This window comes from Tachysurus fulvidraco, chromosome 5, assembly GCF_022655615.1.
Source record: "Tachysurus fulvidraco isolate hzauxx_2018 chromosome 5, HZAU_PFXX_2.0, whole genome shotgun sequence".
In the NCBI taxonomy this organism is placed as follows: domain Eukaryota; kingdom Metazoa; phylum Chordata; class Actinopteri; order Siluriformes; family Bagridae; genus Tachysurus; species Tachysurus fulvidraco.
This window is the reverse complement of record NC_062522.1, coordinates 14,691,081-14,715,031: the sequence shown is the minus strand read 5'-3', so window position 1 is coordinate 14,715,031 and position 23,951 is coordinate 14,691,081. Positions and strand designations below refer to the sequence as shown.

Sequence of the window (23,951 nt, the reverse complement as noted above, 5' to 3'; positions counted from 1 at the left end):
TGTGTGTATAAGTGCATCCGTGTGTGTGTGTGTACCCCGAACGTAGCTCTGGCAGTAGTGCTCTTGTAGAAGGCTACAGTAGTTGGCCAGCTCTTTCTGTTTGTGTTGATGAGTGATGAGCTCTGACCAAGAGGAGGCACTGCTGCGCTCCTGAGAGAAAGACCTGAACCAAGCACACCAACACAATCCATGAGTAATGACACAACACACACTGACAACACACACATGCATGCTGCTGACAACCTTAACAGCAACCTGGCAGTCAGGCTGAAAGAAGATGATCAGAAAACCACACACCGCTTATAAAGTTGAAATAAACATGGACTTAGACAGTGAGGCAGAGCTTCGGGAAAAGGAGGTGGAGTCATCTGCTTATAAAGTTGAAATAAACGTCCTCAGACTGACCGTTTAAATCAAACCACACTTGTAAACATACACTGGATAGCAATATCTGATCACTTAATGTTTGTATTTGTTCTGGGGCACAACGATATCTAATGCTTGTGATAAGAATCCATGGTCATGAATGAATACATATTTCCTTCAAAGTCCCACTGACCTTGTAGATTTCTTGCAGTGTTACAGTTTGGGATTGAAATAGATTTAACCTTTGCATTTAATCACTTAAATAAACAAAAAAGCAAATATTGGTTGCTTTGCTGAAGTATTCATACCAGGGCAAATAGTAGAAAGACCTCTGACTGCAGGCAATTTCTCCCAGGATCCTAATATTTTTTTCCCCATTCTTCTTGAACTTTGGAAAAGTGAATCCATAACAGGTTCTCTAAGACTTTCTCCAGAGATTCACATAAACTCTGACCATTTTCCCAGTCCCTGATATGAAAATCATCCTACAACATGATGCTACTAGCACCATGTTTCACTGTGTGGATGATCTTCTGAAGGTGATGACCAGTACTAGGTTTCCACCAAACATAAGAACTTGTCTCAAAGAAAAAAATGTTAAAATTTATTCTCTTCACACCAGAGGTGCCATTCTTCAGGTTTCTGAGTCCAGGTTATTTTTTTTTTGTCAATAATGACCGTCTTTCTGCTCTCCCAGGAAATCCCTAGAACCCATCTCTCTTCTCTCCATGACACCAGTTATGTACTCTTCTGTGCAAATGTAAACAGGGTAGGTCTGTCTTATAAACACATACACAATATATGTGAAGCCATACTGTGTACTAAATATAGAAAAATGCCAATCATACCACTGGAGCCATGTATAAGGAAACATATTAATGTCTGTTTAATTTCTGATCATATAGCTAACATTATTGTTTATCAGAACTGATTTGCTTCAGATAGGCGATGCCCCAATTTGTTCCCTGCAAATATCACAGATTGAAGCCCACAGCTGCGGACGACCTAATGAAAGAAAGCACAGGTAATACAGCAGGCTGCAACCAAAGCATGCGCTACAGATCTCGAGAAAAAGCAGAGCAACAACATTATTTGCAACAAGATTGATTTCAGGTTTCAGAAACTGGAAGGACAAAACCAGAATCATTAAAAAATATGACTTTCAGGAAAAAAAAAATAAATGTCTTTGTTCATATTTGGATGGCGTCTATTTCAGAAGGCCATGGATGGATGGAAGGATGGAAAGAAAGAAAGAAAGAAAGAAAGAAAGAAAGAAAGAAAGAAAGAAAGAAAGAAAGAAAGAAAGAAAGAAAGAAAGAAAGAAAGAAAGAAAGAAAGAAAGAAAGAAAGAAAGAAAGAAAGAAAGAAAGAAAGAAAGAAAGAAAGAAAGAAAGAAAGAAAGAAAGAAAGAAAATTTGCAACTCGGTGCTTTCTGAGAATGAATCGTTATCCATCAGGTTCCTTTTCCTAATAAAATCACATTAGAGCATTACTGGATAAACGAGTGTGTTCTTAGCACACATTAAACATGATATTGTATCTAGCATAAGGTTAAAATGAGGCTTTATATTTTTGCATTCGGGGGAATAGGGTAAAAAAAAAAGACCTGTAAAGAATGGTATAATCTCAGCTCCCCACATACAGAGTTAATACAAAGTCCACCAAACCAGAAACTACAAGTTAATCACAAAACCTCCAAGCATCATTCAGTAGTTTAGCGAGTTGAATCTCCGGGATATCTACAGTACCAAGCCGTACCCATCGGAGTGTCATAATCTGCCTGCTACACATACGGTGGCAAGCAAGCAAGCGGACAGACAGAAGAGACTGAATTCAGCAGGACAGGAAGTCTGCAGCAGGAAATGCTAGAGTTATAAACTGAACTACAACCGGGTCCCAAATTCAGAGTCCAGTGCCAAGCACAAAGCTTATTAAAAACAAATATTTTGTTTGAGCAGGACTGGGCTTGGGTAATTTTGGCTCTGTATCAGCAGTTGGAAGCAGTAAGCATTGCTACCTGGATTTCTGCTGCTGATTGAGCTCCCAGGACAGTGCATCTTGAGATCTATCCTCATCAAAAGGAAAAAGCAGAGATTAAACGCTAAAACCAGTAGTATAAAATATACACAATCACCTCAAGCATCGTCCGTCAGTGAAGGAATAGCTGGCATCCAAGGTTTGCAGCTTCATCGTTCCTACTGAGCTACGTAGCTCATATCACTAGCAGGTCATGGAAGCTTATAGGCCCTGCTTTAACACTATGTAAAATGCATGCAGATTCAAGACACTAAACATCATTGACTGCATCTGAGATAAAAAGGGAAATTGTTGTGAATTTCCCACTAGGATGAATAAAGTATCTATCCATCATCCATCTAACTGTTTCTATGGGAGGGTTTTTGTTTTCCCTGCAGGTCATATCAACCAAACTAGATGTGCAGGGTCAGTTCTTATCATTCTCTCAGTGCATAGTCGCACACACACAGATGTCAGACAAAACATCAATACAAAAATAAATAAGGGTATTATTTTACTTGTACTGCAATTTAGTGTATCAATATAGATATATAGATATAATCTTGCACCATTTCTAACATGTACTATATGACCATCATTTATTTTGACTTGCTTGTTGGCTCCTCAAACATACGTTACATGTCCATTTGACTAGAAGTAGAGCCAGAAAATGTAGTTAATTAGCAAAACCACTTAAAAAAATCTGCTTCTAAATGAAACACTGTGCGTGGAACCAAGCAGTGGTTAAACACATTGAAGTGAAGATATGTTAATAAGCTGTGTGTGTACCTGACGAAGACATCTTTGGGCCTACGGTTGGAGTGCTGCTGGAGCAGCTGGTCTTTGAGTAAGTCCATGCAGCAGTTGTAGATGTATACAGGACAGCGAGGACGAGCTACGTCTCCACCGCTCTGCTGGGAAAGCTGGTGATGGTAGTCGTGCTCCTGCGGCTCTGAAAACTGCACACTGTCCTTTTCCTCTACGGAAGAGACTGAACACACACCAGGTAGCAGTGTCAGTATCAGTGTGACATCACACTCAGAGAAAAAGAGAAAGATAGAAGAATATAGAAATAAATTCTATATTTGAGAGGCAAAAACTGACTGACCAGTCAAGACACACACACAGACGGACACACACACAGACGGACACACACAGATGGACACACACAGACACACACACACAGACACTCACACACAGACACTCACACACAGACACTCACACACAGACAGACACACACAGACAGACACACAGACAGACAGACACACAGACAGACACACAGACAGACAGACACACAGACAGACAGACAAGCAGACAGACAGACACGCAGACAGACACACACGCAGACAGACACACACGCAGACACACACGCAGACACACACGCAGACACACAGACAGACACACACGCAGACACACAGACAGACACACACGCAGACACACATGCAGACACACAGACAGACACACACGCAGACACACAGACAGACAAACACGCAGACACACACGCAGACACACACGCAGACACACACGCAGACACACACGCAGACACACACGCAGACACACAGACAGACAATCACACAGACAGACACACACACACAGACACACACACACAGACACACACACACAGACACACACACACAGACACACACACAGACACACACACACTCCTCTCCAAAGCCCGATGCTGAAGACTGCCAACCTGCTGGAGTCTGCTCTGAGTGGTGGTTCTCCTTGTCCTCCAGCTCTCCTGATAGTATTTCAGCTGCCAACAGAAATTGTCCATCACTTGCTTCCACCACACACTCTGTCTCTGCTAGAGGGCCATTCATTGAGCTGCTGAGGGAGACACTCTGTGACTGGTTGTTCTCCAAACTGAGCGTCTCCTCCTCATCATCATCACAAGCACCATTGACTTGGGTTTCGAGGTCCAGCCCGAAGGACATAAGGATCTGAACATCTGAAACAACAGCACAAAATTTTTGTTACAACATTATATATTTACAAAGATAGAGTTCTAATGATGGTTGTTATTGAGTTTCAGATGGACTCTAACAACTTGCTGCTTTGCTAATTTAGTCCCAGTTCGTTCCTCATCTGAGTGTTCAATATCTTCTCCTAAGATTTCAAAAAAATGTTTAAGTTGTGTAGTAATCTCTGAGGATTTCCAAATTTATTTGAATTTGTAAGCTGCTTCTGAGAATTCAGGTTGGTTTGTAATTCTGTAGTTTATGCAGTGCGTAATTGATCACGTAATGAGACATACATAATGTTATCTGTGCGTGTGTGTGTGTGTGTGTGTGTGTGTGTGTGTGTGTGGTGTGTTTTGGTTGCATTACCAGTGTAGGTGGCCGGGAGGAAGATGAGTAACACTTGCTGAGCACTGATATGTTTAGCATAGCATTTCCACTGAGGAGACAATCTCTCTCTCTCCATCACCACTGGCTCCTCATCCACCAGATCTGTGTTACTGAAACTCTGCTCACACACACACACACACACACACACACACACACACGGAGACAAACACATGAAAAGACCTCAAACATCTATAGCCACTAGCAGACTCACCAGTGGTGGCTCTATCAATGGTATTATTTTCAGACAGAAGCACTACTATCCAGCGTGAACAGTATGATGTTAGACGATGAAGGGATTGCAACAGAGGACAGGACGTGGCGTCAGCATGCTGCTGCTGGAGTAATAAACAAAACACTGCATGATATGAGAGTGTGTGTCATACCTGCAGAGTGCTAGTGGATCCTGTCACTTCTTTACTGCTCCCGACTGTGTGGAAGGACAAAGCTGCGTCATGCCTCTCTGTGGGTTTCAGGCCTTCTTCTATAAACACAAAACACGCAAAAACCTGTGTTATTTTGTTCTTGTAGCTAAAAAAAATGCAGATACTTTATACAAACTAACATTGGGAAGCAAAATAATTTCTGCATATTTAAATGTATTTTTTTTATTTTATTTTAATTATTATGTGACTAATTGGAACTCCCTCCAGGATTTCTTTTTAACGAGCAATGGTTAACGTATTTTCCGCACTATAAAGTGCACCGGATTATAAGGTGCAGTCTCAATTACAGGGTCTCTTTCTGTACTTAACTCATACATAAGGTGCACCATATTATAAGGCGCATGCTAAAACATACGGTCTACAAAAAAGGTAACAGAAGCTAAACAGTGAGTTTAGTTTAACTTTATTCTCCTATTGATGTTGAATTCTTTCGCAGTTGCTCTATTCCCATTTACAACCGCGTAACTGATAGCCTGTAGTTTGAATTGTGCCTCGTAAGCATGTCTCTTCACCGGTGCCATTTTTGGGGGATACCTACCGGAGGCGTGGCGGAGGTAAGCGTATGTACTGTACGTATTACGTAATGTTCTCTGATTGGTTTATCGCTACCAGTGTACGTAGTGTATGTATTACATCCCTGTGTCAGCGGGAAATGGTCCGACAGTCAATCAAGAGGAGTGCTTACCAAAGTCGCACAACATTTTTACATATTTTTGGAACTCGGTGCACACATAAGGCACACCGGATTGTTAGGCGCAAATTTTTTGAGAAAATTTAAGGCTCTTAGGTGCGCCTTATAGTGCAGAAAATTTCGGTGCATATTTTTGTTCTCTTTCATCATCTCGTGTTTGAGATCCACCTATGGGAAGGGCATCCTTTCCTGACCGCTACAGAAGCATCCAATTGCACCAAGTCTGGCTTGACAGACAGGAGCACGTGCCAAAGGCAGGTAAGGTAACGCCCCTTACCCGAGTGCATAATGCACCTGCACGCACTGCCTTTCCTCAGTTTACTTTCGCTTCTCGCGACTTCTGATCCTACCTCACAGCTCCCTGGTTTTTTGGACTGCACTTTCTGTCTTCAGGAGGACATATCGCTTGATCAGCCTCCGCCGGACGTGTTCGTCCTCAGCCAGGTTAGCTTCGCGAGCCGCCCACGCTCGCACCCCCCTTTTTTTTCCCGTAGGCTGCCCGCCTGCTTTTTTGCCTTTTTTTCCTCCTTATGGCGCTCTCCAAAGCGGCTCCGGCTACTCCGGTGGACGACCTATCGCGAGCCTGCCCGGGCGCTTGCGGTGCGCTTATCGCCGCGAGGGATTCCCATCCCTTCTGCGTTGTCTGCACGGGTCTCAAGCATGCACAAGAGGCTATTGATCTGCCGGAGAACTGTAGCCATTGCCTGGCGCTCCCAAAAAAGCTCCTGTGTCGCAGGCTCAAGACGGCCACTTCCCAGTGTGTCGACCGCGAGCTTTCCGACTCAGAGAGGGGAAAAGGCGACGCCGCCCCGCTCTTGGGGGCCTCCCGCGGCGCGGCTTCCTCTGACTGGGCCGGCATGTGTCCTTTCCCATTTGAGGATTTACTACCGGCCGACGACCGCTTCCCCGAAGGATCGGCAGGTTCCGGGGATGAGGCCGAGGCGGGCCTTCTCGAGGGCTCGGATGACGAGGTAGCCATCCCGTCTTCCGCGGCCCCTCAGGCCCCCCCCACTCCACCTCAATCGGTGCTGTTGGAGCTTTGCGAACGCGCCGCCGCGCGCCTCGACATCGAATGGCCGGCTCTCCTGAACGCTTCGGATCAGGAGAGGGATGTGTATGACGGTAAGCTTCTAGGGCCTCCTGCCGGCCCGAGGAAGCAGCTCCTGCCCGTCCTCCCTGCATGTGCAAAACACATGAGGTATTGCTGGGGAGATCCGCTTGATCTAAAACACGGTCTCGCGGGGCTTGAGGTGAAGGATATGGCGGGTCTGGGCATGGGCGACCCCCCCGTGATCGAGCCTTCCATCGCCAGACACCTTAACCCATCCCTGGGTGGGCTGCTCGCCCCACCCAAGCCCGTCCTCCCGTGCAAGATGGATCGTTTCTCCGCATCAATCCATCAGGCGTCTTATAAAGCCCCAGCTCTTTCCATTCGAGCTCTCAATGTCTCCTCGCTGTTGTCCGCATATCAGGCTGAACTCCTGCTTGATTTGGGCCAGCAGCTGGAGAGTGGGTCGCCATCCCCCGATCTCTGGAAGGAGATTGTCACGGTCAATGACCTCGTCCTCCGCAACGCCCGTCAGGCTGTCCAGGCTAGCGGGTGCTCTCGGTGGTCGGAGAACGTGCGCTGTGGCTCAACCTATCTGGTCTCCTCGATAGTGAGAAGCGCCGCATCGCTGTGGCACCAGTTGAGCCGGGTCAAGCTCTTTTCAGCCCAGCCGTTGCGCTGATGCAGCAGCGCTGCGTTGATAAGAAGAAGGAGGACGAGGCCTTCAAACTGTGTCTTCCTAGAAAGCCGACGCCGCGCCAGATGCCATCTGGGCGGCCGCCTAACACTCCTGCTGCGGGACGGCAGTCCCACTACGCTGGCAGGTCCAACAAACCCCGTGGGAAGCCACAGGCTCGGCAGGGCGGGCCCCCTCCCCCCCTGATAGGCCCTAGGGTAAGACGTCTTTCGCCGCGGCCGTGGCTCGGAGGCCTCCTATCTCCGCTCCTTCTGTTCTGAAACGTAAGCGGCCGACCTGATGTTCGGCCTCTGGGGGTCTTCAGTCCACGTTCATGGGCGGCCAGCCCTCTGGACACCTGTTCTCCGGCCCCCGGCATCCCGCCCTCCCATGTAGGGACACTCGGGAGTCACGTGACAGCCTGGCTGTCTGTCTCGGCCCCCGATTGGGTGATTCACACAGTCACGAGGGGTTACAGACTTCAGTTTGTCCAATCACCCCCGTGGTTCAACGGAATGGTCTGGTCCCACACGGACCAGTGCTCCGCCCACATTCTGAAAGACGAGATCTCATCTCTTCTCGAGAAGGGAGCGGTTCGAGTTGTACCTGCGCATCTAAGCGATCAGAGGTTTTATTCTCGTTATTTCCTGGTCCCGAAGAAGGACGGATCTCTCCGTCCTATTCTGGATCTCAGAGTGTTGAACAAACATTTATGAAAATACAACTTCAGAATGTTAACACACGGCTCTCTCATACGTTCGATAAAGCGGAATGATTGGTTTTGCTCGATCGATCTGAGCGATGCTTAAGCATCTATCCTCCACACGCAAAATTCCTTCGTTTCGCCTACCAAGGCATATGTTACGAATTCACAGTCCTTCCGTTCGGGCTCGCGCTGAGTCCGCGGACGTTCTGTCTGTGTGTGGAGGCGGGGCTTGTCCCGCTGAGAATAGCGGGTCTCAGGATCCTGACTTACATAGACGATTGGCTTATTATAGCCGATTCGAGAGAGAATGTGGTTCAGAACACTGCCCGTGTGCTCTCACACATCGCTGCGCTCGGTTTCAGAGTCAACGTGTTAAAAAGCAATTTCACTCCCACTCAGGAAGTCATATTCCTGGGTCTGAAGCTGAATTCCGTCGCGATGCGCGTGCGCCTAGCGCGGGGGCGCGTCTCTTCATTCATGAACTGTCTATCGTGGTTCAGGGAAGGGGCACGGATACAGTATCGCACATGTCTCAGATTACAGGGTCTTATGGCTTCGGCTGTCCATGTCTTGCCTCTAGGTCTTCTGAGAATGAGGGCTTTCATGAAGTGGATTTTGTCCCTTCATCTCTGCCCGTTGCGCGATCTTTTCCGCTTTGTCTCGGTGACGCGCGTGTGCATGGCCGCGCTGCACCACTGGAGAGCTGCGGAGTTTTACGCACATGGGACCCCTCTCGGGGTGATCATGATACGGAAAATGGTCACGACAGATGCAGATCAGTGAACGGTGTGTGGCCGATCTCACTTCGCTCAGCCCATATAAATTACTTGGAGCTCCTCACTGTTTGGAAAGCTCTGATGCATTTCTCACCCCGCCTGCGGGGGCACCATGTGCTGGTACGCTGCGACAATACGACAGCTGTAGCGTATATCAACCGTCAAGGCGGCATGCGCTCCTCCAGGCTTCACGCTCTGGCTCACAAGCTGTTGGTATGGAGCACGCAGCACTTTCTGTCATTACGGGCAACTCACGTCCCGGGCCTGTCGAGGGGGAACCCTCTGTACGGAGAGTGGAGGCTCCACCCCCAGATAGTGGCACTGCTCTGGGAGAGGTTCGGCCAGGCTGCCATCGATCTCTTCACCTCGCGCGAAAACGCCCACTGTCCTATGTTCTTCTCGCTTCGGGACGAGGACGCCCCCCTCGGCGTGGACACTCTGGCTCATCCATGGCCCAGCGCGCTGCTCTATGCTTTTCCTCCGCTCTGCCTGATATCCCCGACCCTGGCCAGGGTCGCGGTGCAGGGTTTATCTCTGATCCTCATAGCCCCCAGGTAGCCCAAGGCACCTTGGCTAGCGGAGATAATTCCTCTTCTGTATGCGGAGCCGTGGCCCCTCCCGTTGCGTACGGATCTCCTGACCCAGGCGAACGGGGAGATTTTTCATCCTCACCCGGGCAGGGTGGCTCTCTGGGCCTGGCCCGTGAGAGGGCGAATTTGAGCACGCTGGGGTTTCCCCCCCGTGTTATCGCCACGATTCGGAGTGCCAGGGCCCCTTCCACACGCTCTCTCTATGATTGCAAATGGCATGTGTTTGAGGCGTGGTGCGAGGAGCACCGGCTCGTCTCGTATCTGTGCTCAGTCACTGATATTTTGGGTTTTTTACAGGGCCTTATCGATCGTGGCAGGTCTTTTTCGACAATTAAGGTCTATTTGGCGGCTATCGCTGCATGTCACGCCGGTTTTGGCGACGCTACGGTGGGGCAACACCCCCTTATCCGTAGATTTATGAGGGGCGCGCGCCGCTCCCTGCCGGTCACCAGGAGTGTGGTCCCGGATTGGGATCTCTGCTTGGTGCTGGAGGTGTAAGCCCAACAGCCTTTTGAGCCCCTGGGGGATATCTCCCTCAGGTTGCTGTCCTTCAAGACGGCACTGCTCCTGGCTTTGGCTTCCGCCAAACGTGTCAGTGATTTGCATGCGCTCTCGGTTCATTCCTCGTGCACCAAATTCTCGCTTAGCGGGGATAGGGTTTGGCTTAAGCCTAACCCGGCCTTCGTGCCTAAGTGCTTTCCAGCCTTCACTGGTGGTGTGATTGAGCTCTCCGCATTTCACCCTCCTCCTTTTTCCTCTGCAGAGGACCAGAGGTTGAATGCTTTGTGCCCTGTGCGTGCCCTACGGGCGTACATGGACAGGACGAACTCTTTTCGGGGGAGCGATCAGCTCTTCATCTCTTGGGCCCCGCCGAACATGAGTATATGAATAGATGTGGGAACACTACTGTCAGTCACACACGCTGCACACAAACAGCTTCACGTGTGTGAAAACACACGTGTAGAGCTAATATTTATAAACTGCCTAAAAATCACTGTGTAGTTTGATGTGATTCTAATGTATCATCATTGATCAAAAGTCCTGAGGTTCTCCTCTGCTCAGTTAGTTTCTGTTATAATAAGAATGTCCTGAGTTATTACATAGTGAATAAACACACAAGGTTAATGACTGACTGCTATCTCAGTTCATCGTGTAAGATCCATACAGAAATTTTGTTGATTTGCTCATTAGAAGGTCAGACACTTTAACAGGAAGCATCTTGGGAATCTGTGCCTTGCTGTGTGAATGTGCTATAAAACTATTAGACTAACATATATGGTATTTACCAAGTAGTTTCTTTTGATCACTTTACACGCTTCTCTGAGTCACTCTAATCCAGAAACACTGATATTTTTTGAATGTCAACAGAATAATCTATCATTACATAGTGAATGGTGGTTGTTGGTGTTGCATGTTTACAAAATGTACAATTTATTTACCTTTAATTACAGGTAGTGAGAAAGGGGCCACATGTCCATCACGCTCCCTCTCTAAAATATGATTCATGAATTCCATGTGATCTCCGTCAGCCAGTGTTATCTCCCGGTCACTCAAATCATTCTGTAGAGAGGCGTGGAAAAGGCTGAGCAGCAGATCATTGTGGGGAGAGGGAGCATTCTGGAGAGCATCTTCATTCTCGGCTATAGATGATGATACGGCGAGGAGAGAGAAGAAGTTTGTGTAAAAAAAAAAAAACAAAGGAACTTAATCAATATTCACATTCAAATTATTATAAAAAAAAACAACAACTTTGGAGTACTATAAATGTGTTATTTTGAAACAAAATGGCACAAGTTAGAGAATCGACCAGGGCCAAGATGATGCTACAACCGACATCACTGTGCGGATGGAAATATGAAAGGCGCTGTATAAATGTATGTAAGATGTATTTGTTTGTATAGCATCAATAGCTTATTGTCTTAGCAGGATCCGGGTTTGTAAAGCAGATATTTTAGAAGCTTTTACGGTATTACAGCAACAGAATCTTACAGTATTTCAGCTGTGTCAACACCAGGAGCTAGAAGTGGGTTTCCACTTTAATACTCAATAGGATTTTCCTTTGTGAGATGTTTTGGACTCACCAAGACATTAGTGAGGGACTGACTCACTGACTAAATATGCATTTTAAATAATAAAAGCGTTGTCTAGTGTCATCAGGACCCTAACAGTATGTAAAGATGGACATAGTAGCAGTACCTTTGCTAAACGTATAGAAGAAAAGCTCGATCTGCTGACATCTGGGCAGCAGCGTCATCAGGTCAAATTGAAAAGGCACCATGTGTATGCCATCAGCTGGAGTAGCACCTGGGGTCTCCCCTGCAGTCACAAAAGCAGATACACACGCTCATGTTGTAATCTTTTTGCAAAGTATTAATAAATAGGTACAAACAAATGCACAATTGAAAAAAAAAGGAATATGCCATTTTCTAACCTGTAGCATCTTTGTTGTTGCTAAGAGGCTGTGGCTGATCTTTGTTTTTACACAGCTGTATGAGGTACTCAAACGTCAATAAGGTGGACATGCACGACTGATCACGAGGAAAAATCTACAAGAAAAAATATGACAGTCGGCACCGTTAAGTCCGCACACAAGCTCACAGACAGTCAAAGTCTGATTGAAAGGAGAGTAATACCATCCCTTCTACCCAGAGTGTGCAGAGAAGTGCCAATTTATTTAAATAAACACTTTCATCAGAGTAAATCAGATAACTCTGTTTAGTTTTGAATTCTGTGTATATAAGGGAAGATACTGACGGCCTGAGGGATGTCTTGGTAGCTGAGGTTGTGAAAGTGGCGCTGCTGCTCCGAATGGCTCAAAACACTCCCGCTCTGAGGCTCCACCCAGCACTCTGTCACCAGATTCAGTTCCGTGTCAACGTCGATGGCCTCCACCTCTGTGTCATTGTCATCATCTGTGGAGAAACTGGGAAGACAAGGGGCAAAAAAAAAAAAAATACAAAAAAGAATAAAATCACATCAGAACTAATTTCAAAGTCAGAGATAAAGGAGTCAAACTTACAAAGTTAGTATCATAAACTCTGATGATAAACTCTGCTGGTCTGGAAACTAAACTGTTTGCAGTCTGCTGTTTTATAATCTGTTTAATAAGCACGGTGCAAGAAGTTCGGTACGACTTTAGCTACTAGTACATTTATACAGACATACGTTCAGAAATAAATCACCAGTTCAAAGTACAATGAAACTTCATGAGGTCTGATATACATAACTATAATGATACAATAAGTAAATAAAATAACAAAGCATTGTAAATGCAAAAGAGAGCTAAATAAAACGTAATAAAAAAGAGCCTGACGTGCTGCTTTTACCTGTCCTTCGTGGAGGTGGAGTGAGGAGGAAACAGAACATATTGGACGATGCATGTGTGTTGCTGTGTGTCCTGTAGAGCTGGAGTCCCCTACAGACACATTTACAGACAAGGTCCTTGAATGTCAAATAGAATTAATATCATGTCTACACAGTTCAGTGCATATGGGAGAAAATGCAATCTGGGGGGGGAGAAAAAGTTGTGTTTTTTTTTTTTGACTTAAGTAGAACCTTCGGAGTTTTGACAGCCATGGGCAGCTCCATCACCATGTTGACGATTCCCTCACCACTGGCAGCAAAGTGGAAGCCCTCAGACAGGCGGATCCTACAAAGAGACACATGCATGCACACACGTGCGCACACGCGCATACAAACACGGACAGGTGCACAAAAACTAAGCACAAGAACACAATTCCCATCAATCTAGCAAACCTTTACATTTGACCATAAAAACATAAAGGTGTATTTAGACTATAAAAAAAGTATAAAGAACTTACTCTGCAAGTGTGGAAAGGATGTGTGCAACAGCGTGCAGTGACACCATACAACCTGGGCCACTTTGCATTGTCCATACCCATCGCTGCTGAAGAAAATACTGTGAGAGAAACGCCATCGTGGAGGAGGAGGGGCGGCTCGTAGCCACAGACAGCGGATGACCCAAAGCCTCCAGGTTCAACACGAAGGGTGTGCGGAAGTCAATAGGAAGCTTCTCATACCTAGAGTATAAGGACAAAAGATAATTTAAACTCAGTAATAGAGGGCTAACTCGAACTCTAAACTAAACTGTCCATTGTAGCCTCAGATTCTTGTTCTTGGCTGTGAGGACAGGAACTCAGTGAGGTCTTCTACTGATGGAATTCATCTACCTACTATATAGTCTGTCAACTCAAAACAATCTGGTCACTCTCCTCTTGTCTATTCAAGAAGGATGTGATAAAGTGTTTACTGCTGACCTGATCAGTAGTTTTTCCAGTGGTTTGTTAAAGATGACTACACACGGCCTGTCGGATAGAGCAGGCTTCGGTGCTGGAAGAGGAGGGGATTTGGAGGGAGAGGCGTTACCCAGATTCTTCCGTTTGGTTTTTGGCGTGGCTTCTTTATTTTGCACCCGGTGTGGAAAACGAAGTTTGAGAATCTGCTCTCGCAGCTCATCCACAATCTGCCATCAGAATAATATAGAAATATCAGGGAACACAGAACAGAAAACATAAAAAACAGCTTCTAGGTACTGGCCTCTAGAATTAGAGAGAAAATGGTAAAATCAAATGCTTTTGTACAGTAGGCTTTTCTCAGAGAGAAGATTCCAGAGCTTAAGGAACAAAGAAAGCAGAAGTTGATAATCTTTTACTTTTGCTTAAATCATCGCAAAGTATTTAGAGAGCTAAACATTTAAATGCACAAATAAGGATTTTAGCATATAATGCTTTAACGTACCTTGTGCCTGGTGTGGGCAGGGGTTCCGATGGGAAAGCCCAAACGAAGCACCATGCATGGAGCTTTGGAGATGAGACGCACCAGATAGAAGGAGATGGGCAGGTAAGCAGCAGTGCTGTTAGGTAAATGAATTAATTACTAGAATGCCAAGAGATCAAGAATAATAATGACTATGTCCAAATTTAGGTTTAGTTTTATTTGACAGTGTACAAGTCTTTACTTGTTCAAATTTACATATCTATAAAAATATCGCTTTATTCCAGACAGTTTTTATTTTTATACTTTAACTTCAAATGAGAAAGATTTTGTCCATAAAATGGCCACTAGTGGCCAGTTATTAGTCAGCCATGTCCTGGAGCTTCTGTAATTTTGTGTATTGAATAAATATGCAAGCAGCATTTTTGTATTTTTACAAACCTTTTACAGGTTATAGTGAGATCTAATCTTGTGGAACATTAGTCCCTGGTCACACTTTCATTATAGCCCTGATAGTCCCTTGTTCCCTTGTGCCACAATAACTGCACAATAACTATACATTCCTGGGAACCGTTGATCAGGGCGGCACTGCGGATCCACTTGGAGGAATTTTAGCCTTTTCCTCGGTATAGAATAGCTTCAACACTGGGATGTTGGTAGGTTGTTGTTTTTTTTATCTTATGGTGTAATATTGGTTACTTTTCCAAAATAAATAACCAAATGAAAAATATTGTACGTCACTGGGTTCTTTTTTAGAATTTGTGTGAAAATCTTTGTCATATTTCAGTTGATACGTACTGTATAGAAAATTCTACAGAGCTCATTTCCAAGCATCACTATGGAAACTAACATGAATAATTATGTGTTTTTGTTCAGATGAATGTCTTAGTTAGTATAACCCAAATCCTATAATGGTTTGATCGATCATGAACTAAAAACAACATTAACATGACCATCTCTGCTTAACAGCTGATAAATATCTTGCCGAGATGTTTAGGTTGAGGTGGTACCTGTAGATGAATTTGACATAGGAGTATCCCTCCACCAGGACGAAGCTGCTCCAGTCTCTCAGCAGTGACGTGAGGGCCGAGTGGGCAATTCTGCACTGGATGGTGCTGAACCTACCGTTACTGCCTGCACTGTGGACGTGTTTTGGAACGGGACTGTAGTAGACACATAAAATAAAAATGTAGTCTTGATGCTCTGATCTAATCGCTTTAGTTGCATTTTCAAGCTACTCTTTACACATTTTAGTATGTTTTTATATGATTCCTACAGTTCATTACAGCCCAGGACAATAGGACATATGTAATGGGGTGTGGTGGGGTTGTTTATAACTCACACATCATGCTCCAGAATGATGGCGATACGGTGCATGTGTAACCAGCGCTGCCAGACGTTAGCATCCATGGAAAGGATGGGCTTCCAGTAAGAGGCAAACTGCGAATGGCTGGAGTCTTTGGAGCCACTGTGCTGTAACGAGAGGACCTGAAGAAGAAAGAAGAGCAGGTTTGTATTAGGAACAGGGATAGCTCTTTCACAATGCTTCTCCAAACTATTCATGTGTTTAAACTGACCACTAAATCACATATGGCCTGTCGTTCCACCGATAAAGGTCGGACAATAACACCAAGACAATAGGTGGATGTTAAGTGGTGTATCAGAGAGATTATTGCTCTTACTGGTGCGGTGGATCCCGGTGGGATGTAGAAGAGAGGAACGCCATTTTTAGTGCTTTCAGGAATGGTGTAGTGTTCTGGGATGGAGTTAAAGGACTGCAGGTGAACCAGCATTTGGTCTGTCTGGTTGATGCTGCAGGGAAATAAATAGGTTTTGAAGGACGTAAAAGGAGAATGCAGCACCTAATCTTCCAAAAGTCTAAATCTAGTCTGAAGAATAGATTTATGATCGTAGTGCTTAATTATTTATGACAAAGTAAAACTCATGTTGAAGTGTTTTGCCAAGCAGTTGTTTCTGCTACAAGTACAATAAAATGCATGATTTATTAAGATGGATTGTTTGAGGATTTTCCTACAACTAATGGCTGCCTGTCTTACTATTAAACACTGTGTACTCTTAAATAAAAGGCATCACCAGAATAACAATATGCAATTTTGCTTGACAAAAGAATATGACATATGACTTTATCCAGAAATGGGCTCACTGAGCTTGTTATTGTACAGAATGGTTATCTGAGTAACTGTAACCTTTCTGTCAGCTCAAACCAGCTCACTGACAAGCCGTATCTGTTCACAGAACATCTGCTCACTGGATATTTTTATTTATTTATTTATTTATTGCACAATTCTGAGTAAACTCTAGAAAATGTTGCATGTGAAAATCCCAGAAGATCAGCAGTAATAGAAATATTCAAACCAACCCATCTGACAACAACATCAACAATGAGATCACCCCCACCACCCACTACCCCACCCTTCTAAATAATAGATATTATTATATTGTATTATAATATTATCCAAAGCTGTAGGTTTGTATCTGCCTGTTTCTATGCACTGCACTTTTACCACACATTTAACTGTGTTCAGCGAGTATGTTTCATTCATAAAACCAAAGCAGAAGTGCACAATAAGCCACATAGCATTTTAGGATAATTTTAGTGGCAGGCATGTGTATTACCCATGCAGCGTGTTCCAGAAGCGGCGGATGACGGCAGTTCGGTACGGGCTGGTGATAGGTTTACGTAGCGTACAGCTGAGGTCATGCAGGATGTCATAGCTGCCTTCCATGGTCACCTCCATCCAAGTGCTGCGCTCAGCAAGCAGGAGAGGCCATGACGCCACGGCCATGTACTCAATCCGCATGTTGTGCTTCCACAACAACACCAACTGCACCTCCAAATGTGTGCCTCCTAAAGGGAGAGGGAGGGTGTGTGAGGCACACAGAGTAAGCAGGTCACACCATCAAGCCTTTGTCTATCTCTATTCTTTACCTTATTATCTTACTCATGTCTCACTGGGTTGTTATTGCTGTTATAGCATTCGTGTTCCTTCCTAACGGTAGTGTTCTACATTATCAGTAAGATATCCACCTCAAAAACAAGACAATACCCAAAACTAAAACGTTCAATCTGGCACCCCTGTCTTGCCTTTTTTTTATTATTATTTATTTATTTATTTATTTATTTATTTAGGTCAGGCGTGTGAGCTTGATTAATATTAAATGTATATTATAACTGCTGCAAAATAAGTACTGCTATGATGAACCTGCTTTATTTTAGAGTATGTTAAATGTATTGTAAAGAGAGAGAGAGAGAGAGAGAGAGAGAGAGAGAGAGAGAGAGAGAGAGAGAGAAAGAGACAGAGGGAGAGAGAGAGAGAGAGAGAGAGAGAGAGACAGAGAGTGTATTTACCCTTAGTGAAGCTGATGTCACGGATGGTGTACCCTTCCCTCAGCCTGACTGATAACACACTGATCAAATCTGCATGTACCTCCTTCTCTGTATGCTTCTTCCTGCGTAGCCCCAGAGCTGGATTCCCACTCGCTGATACCAGGTGCTCGTTAAATAGCCTGTGCTGGGAGACTACACACACGCACAAAGATTTTATACATATTTTTTTACATTTGAATACCCGAACCTTAAGCAGTTAACAGTGTGGACGTGGGAGCACGAGTCCGACATGAAGCTTGGGAGACTAAGAAAGGCCTGGAGCTCATGCTGTGCTGTAAAATACATTTACTGCCATTATTCATTCAACCTCATTCACTGTGCTCTCCTGAGCAGGGTCACTATGGTGTAAATTATTATGATTTTCTGTTCCTTTTTTGTTAAAGTAGGTCCGACTAAGAACAGACATGTAGAGACAATAATAGCTGCAGGGTGATATTGGTCAAACCTGCCTGCAGGAAAGGGACAGATTCCTTCAGGAGCTGGTGGTAATGCGGAACTTGTTTCAAAACACTATACTCCATATTTCCAAAGTATATATATTTCAAATAAGTGGTCAAAAACACTATCAGAGAGATAACATCTGCTGGTAAGACATCTATGTAAATAAGAAGTGTAACATGAGCGTACATACACCTGTTATCAGAATGAACAAATGACATCAAATTATAACCGTTCCTTCAGGTAATGCTGTCTGAATTAGAGCTGGAAATGGGAATTATACAGACATCTCAAGTGTTAATAATATGTCAACAGATCAGATATGAACGTAGAAGTAACCGCTAGATAGATATACACACCCTCCAACTTCCTGCTGTGCAGTTTCACATGCTAGCTAGAGCTCAAGCTGGGAAAAACAGAATAGTAGCACTTCCCTAAAAAGGTTCTATTTTTATCATCAGCACCTTTACATAAACAGACAGACACAAGGTCTTGAGTTTTGTATTATTGGATTATTATTATCATCTCTCTCGCACTTTACCTGTTTACATTAAAAATCAAAAATAAAAAGGTTTTTATTCGGCTCATGTTCACATTACATTCTCTTAAAGTACTATTTCAAAACCTTCAAACCTCCTTTAATTATTTAAATCCTGTTGTTCCCTGTTGTCCTCAGCAGGCTGTGTGGTACTTACAGCAGTAGTAGTCAGGGTTGATGGACTCGTTTGTGTGGATGAAAGAGTATGTGAGAAAGGAGCGATGGTAAGAGTTCATCTCTTGCTCCACCTGCACTGGGTCAGGACACAAAGACAGGTACGAGCCGAAAGTTGCCATAGAGATGAACTTCATCAGCTCCACGTTTGGGACATAACCGAAGCTGCAGTCGTAGGAGTAAGCTGCACCCACCTGATGGTCATCAGGTACAGTAACATCATGAATAATAAAAATAATAATAAGAAAAATCTACAGTGGTATAATATACTGTTATAATAATAATAATAATAATAATAATAATAATAATAATAATAATAGGTTCAATAATAGTAATAGTACTTGTGTGACTGACCTGAACAAAAGAACAGGCAACGGTTCCACTCCTCAGCTGGTTCAGCAGAGTCTCACACACAGATATGTCTGGCACACTCATCACTCCATCCGTGATTATTATTATACCTGCAAACATTTAGCATAACAGGAGCTTCCATTTTAGGTCTGATCCCTCTTCTTTACTAGACGCGAAATCAAGAAGATAGTTACGGCATTCGACTTTATATATGGATCACACACATGCCATGAAGTACTTAAGCACATTAAGAATATTGACATAATCTCGTCAAATAGAGTGTCCCGGTGACATTTATTCATAATATATTTTGTGAACATACAGATGTATTCGTAGCCATAATGTAAGAGAGAGCTGATAATTCTACAACTGTAGCCTGACCTGTTGCACACTGTGTAAGCCCAGCTCTACTACTGACCTGCACTAGAGTTGGATGGGAGGAGCTGAAGAGCCAGGATACCCTGACGCACCATACTGACCAGCCCCACGTCTGAAGAACCCATAGAAATGCTCTGCTTCCACTGCGTCAGGTCTTCTGTTGTATCAGCAGGGATGGAGCAATTACACTGAAAAGTACAGAGGAAGTTCCACTGTTAAAGTGCCGACTAGTTCACAGCAAAGGTCCGAACCCACGTACGAACCACAAGAAAAATCCAACATCTCTTTTAACAGCATTACATAGTGTATATCCATACAGCATAGACTGAAATCATGTAACCGAGAGCCTTTCCCAGGACACTAGGGGCACAACATGAGGGAGACACAGAACACAATCACACACCATGGACAATTAGGAACGTCAATCAACCTACACTCTTTGGACAGGGGAAGGAAACCTGGATACCTGGAGAAAACCCCCAAAGCATGGGGAGATAACAATAAAAACTAGAATGTACATTTCCTGAAGAAAATGTGAATGGTGTTTGGCAAATCTCGGCACTCGGTTGCTAGGGTGAAATTTTAGGAATTTCCCGTTCAAGTCTATGAGACTTTTTTGGCCGCTTTTTCGTCCGCTGTGTGAACATCGTAGGTTGGATAGCCAGTCATAGCACACCTCTCCTCAATGAGCCGGTCGATTTGACACCTCATGCATGGGTCTAGGACAAAAGCTGCGGGACAAGTTACGCGCCGAGGTTTTGTCCGGAAGAATTATAATCAGTATGCAAGATAACAAGAATGTTCTACCTGACATCAGCTTCATCAGAACAGCAGTAACTGGACAAACTGAAGCTGCGAATAAAGGTTACAGATCTCTGTGCAGTACAAATGTGAAGAAAAAGAAAAATTGCAGTTGGAAAATTCTTAAACTGATTTTTCTTGCCTGTTTATGCTGCTGTTGTAAAACCTCAGCGATGTTGTTCTCCAGAGCACGAAGCTGCTGGTAGATCTGATGCAGGAACTGGTCCAGGTCTGCACAATGCAGTCGGCATCCCTGCACTAACACCTGTAAAGCAGAGCCGAGATATTCAGCATGCAGCACTGAAAACTACCGAAAATAGCTGTGCAGTATTTTAAAAATGATGGGAGTATTAATAATACCAAAAATATCAAAAAGTGTAATATACCATTTTTTAATCTGTTTTTGTTGTTTTTTTAGATTTTTTCCAAATATGATTCCCACCTCATTTATGAAGCTCCGCCCACCAGATTTACACTGGCTAGAACAGAGTCTAGAAAATGACTGACAGAAGGCACGTGCAAACACTAAGGAACGTTCCGGACTGAATGTCCATTTTCCGTGCAGGTTTTCCCAGACAGGGCTTTATGCATTGCTTTTCATGATGTTCTTCATATCTTCCAGTTATAGAAATTAAAAAAAATAATAATCTATTGCAGTTTGAATCTATTGTGGTAAAGCACCAAAGTGACACGTAACTGAGGAACTAAAATCCTTAATAAAATCAATAGAAATCCTTTCTACAAATACACAGAAATAAGCCATCAATACTCACTAGACAATTAGCGTTAATCACACATGAATATGCAGAAACCTGCACTATGGACTATGGACATGTTATATATTATGGTAAAAAAAAACTTCCACTTTCAAGGATGTGCAATCGATTACATTTGTCAAAATGTGATGACAAGTACAGTCTGCCACATGAGCTGTTAATGCTGTTCTACACTGCAGTCATTGAATCTGTCCTGTGCACATCCATCACCATCTGGTTTGGTGCAGCAACAAACCAGGACAGAAACAGACTGCAACGCACAGTAAAAACAGCAGAAAAAATAATTGGCACCCCCCTGCCCACTCTCCAGGACTTTTACAACACAAGAACCAGAAACAGGGCAGGAAAAATCACCTCTGACCCTTCGCACCCTGGACACAACCTCTTTCAGCTCCTCCCTTCTGGCAGGCACTACAAAACTTTATTTACTAAAGTCTTGTTGCCGGACACAAGAACAGTTTCTTTCCCCAGGCTCCTTATCACCCTGACCAACAACTCACCATAACTATATGCCCTGCTTCATATCATAAGTACTGCATTATCAGGACTGTCAGTCATCAAATTATCTGTATATATTACACACACTACTGCTGCTATATATTGTACAAAAAGCATAATATTGCACAATACTGTTATTTGCACTCCCACACTTTATGTACATAACTGATCAGTCATGTTCTGTATTCCTAATTAATACTCATAATGTCTATTATACTCATATAGTCTGTATTATGTTGTATAGTATAGTGTTATTTATGTCTGTACATTTGAGAGTCACAAACAGCTGGAACCAAATTCCTTGTGTGTGTAAACACACTTGGACAATAAATCTGATTCTGACTCTGATTCTGATGAAAATAACACATTACTGTTTACTTTATATATATTTTTTTTGCTGATTAAACAACAACAACCTTGATTCCATACTTCCCTCTATATGTCATGCTGAATATCCAAACGACTGAATTGAATTTCACCTTATAACAGTATGATAATGACCTGGTGTGAGCTGAGGCCGACGATGGACGAATAAGCGAGGATGGTGATGAAGATCTCTGGCTGAAATAAGAAATCGCTGCCTGGGACTGTAAACTGTGCAGCCAGTCCAGCCAGACATCGACTCAGAGCATGGAAGACCTCGTCAAAGATCACCTCTCCTGTACTGTCATCCTGTGAACAGAAACATTCCATCCTGTTCAGTCAAGAAAATCTACATGAATATGCTTAAACAAGCCACATGCTAGTCTGTACAAGATACAGGCTGTACACTGAAACAATTCTAACAGTGAAGGTGTGAATAACATTACATTTACAGCATCTAGATATATACATATACATACACACCTATATGAATATATCTAGATGCTGTAAAGGTAATGTTATTTGTAATGTGTAAGTCGCTCTAGATATATACCTACATACATTATAAACAGTATATATATATATATATATATATATATATATATATATATATATATATATATATATAGATAGATAGATAGATAGATAGATAGATAGATAGATAGATAGATAGATAGATAGATAGATAGAGAGAGAGATTTCTCTCAATTATACAGCTGAGCAATTGAGGGTTAAGGGCCTTGCTCAGGGGCCCAGAAGTGGCCCTGCTGTTCGAGCTTATGACCTTCTGATCGGTCATCCAGCACAATAAGCACGGAGCTACCACTTCCCTTTCCAATAACAATAATAGCTGTAGAATCTGATCCCTGCATGTACCCATGGGATTCAGGTGATTGTGTTTAAATCAAGTGGGCTTTATTGTCATTCCTCTATACAGCTTGTATACATTGAAAAGTGTGTTTATTTAGGACCACAATGCAACACAGCAGTACATAATACACACAAAGGGACATAACGGAGTGCAAATACACAACAGTGTGAGATCGGTGCAAGACAAATAATCACGCAGAACCATATGCAAGGGACAATGTTACACAAGACTATAAAAACACAGGGCAATAAATACAGAAGCCGTGTGCAGCAAAATGAGTCTCATAAATATAAAATGATCTGATGCCAGTGTAGAAGCTGTGTTACATATGATGCCGACTACCATTAGGGAATCAGGAAATAAGCAGTGAAGACTCTTACCACAATCCCAGTGGAGGGGCTGAGGTCCAGCTCGATGACAAAGCGGTACCTGCGGGCCACAAAGGTGACTTGCGTAGATGGAACCAGCAGGTACGGCGACAGGGAAGGAGGCGAATCGGGCTGCCATCCTTTGGGGAGGATGCTCAGGACATTCAGCTCTTTATCTGATTTAAGCTGCAAAACAAACCAGGCCAGGGAAATTCAACAAGCGGTACCATAACACTAACAGCAGAGAGATACTTAAATAAGTGGTGGAATGCTGGACAGGTTTATATAAACTCAGTGGTCATATTCAGCTTGTAATAAAACAGGAGGAACCATGAGAGGGCACTAGAACTGAACACGTTTATAAAACTGAGATGCACTGAACAAAAACACCATAGGGAAATAAAGAACAAAAAGTTAACTACACGTGAGGAATTACACAAAGACAAACTGATCTGTGGTTCTGACTTCCTGTTAGTGTCAATGTATGTAGCAAAGATTGCAGTTTTCCCCACAACATGTGCCTGGGAATCATGTAGCTAGTCACAGATACTTACATGGCGTGTTATTGTAACTTAAAGATAGATAG

General features: G+C 43.7%; 1 protein-coding gene across 12 annotated transcripts in view; it reads right to left on the bottom strand.

Annotated features, from left to right (window-relative positions):
- The window catches only part of szt2 (SZT2 subunit of KICSTOR complex), a 92,953-nt gene that overhangs the window by 67,553 nt on the left and 1,449 nt on the right, over window positions 1–23,951 (bottom strand). For 11 of the 12 annotated variants that reach the window (XM_047813812.1, XM_047813822.1, XM_047813814.1 and 8 more), the window contains exons 3-28: window positions 23,378–23,551; window positions 22,265–22,435; window positions 20,632–20,754; window positions 19,729–19,876; window positions 19,314–19,420; window positions 18,943–19,153; window positions 17,771–17,941; window positions 17,038–17,269; window positions 16,083–16,212; window positions 15,743–15,888; window positions 15,411–15,563; window positions 14,425–14,539; window positions 13,944–14,149; window positions 13,488–13,706; window positions 13,222–13,315; window positions 12,993–13,081; window positions 12,421–12,589; window positions 12,098–12,212; window positions 11,863–11,982; window positions 11,106–11,306; window positions 5,120–5,217; window positions 4,716–4,854; window positions 4,079–4,336; window positions 3,172–3,373; window positions 2,384–2,431; window positions 36–163 (exon numbers count right to left, since the gene is read on the bottom strand). In XM_047813812.1, coding sequence (XP_047669768.1) covers window positions 36–163; window positions 2,384–2,431; window positions 3,172–3,373; window positions 4,079–4,336; window positions 4,716–4,854; window positions 5,120–5,217; window positions 11,106–11,306; window positions 11,863–11,982; window positions 12,098–12,212; window positions 12,421–12,589; window positions 12,993–13,081; window positions 13,222–13,315; window positions 13,488–13,706; window positions 13,944–14,149; window positions 14,425–14,539; window positions 15,411–15,563; window positions 15,743–15,888; window positions 16,083–16,212; window positions 17,038–17,269; window positions 17,771–17,941; window positions 18,943–19,153; window positions 19,314–19,420; window positions 19,729–19,876; window positions 20,632–20,754; window positions 22,265–22,435; window positions 23,378–23,551 — 3,967 coding nt within the window. The remainder of the gene's footprint in view (window positions 1–35; window positions 164–2,383; window positions 2,432–3,171; window positions 3,374–4,078; window positions 4,337–4,715; window positions 4,855–5,119; window positions 5,218–11,105; window positions 11,307–11,862; window positions 11,983–12,097; window positions 12,213–12,420; window positions 12,590–12,992; window positions 13,082–13,221; window positions 13,316–13,487; window positions 13,707–13,943; window positions 14,150–14,424; window positions 14,540–15,410; window positions 15,564–15,742; window positions 15,889–16,082; window positions 16,213–17,037; window positions 17,270–17,770; window positions 17,942–18,942; window positions 19,154–19,313; window positions 19,421–19,728; window positions 19,877–20,631; window positions 20,755–22,264; window positions 22,436–23,377; window positions 23,552–23,951) is intronic. The other variant, XM_047813818.1, reaches the window with a different exon arrangement.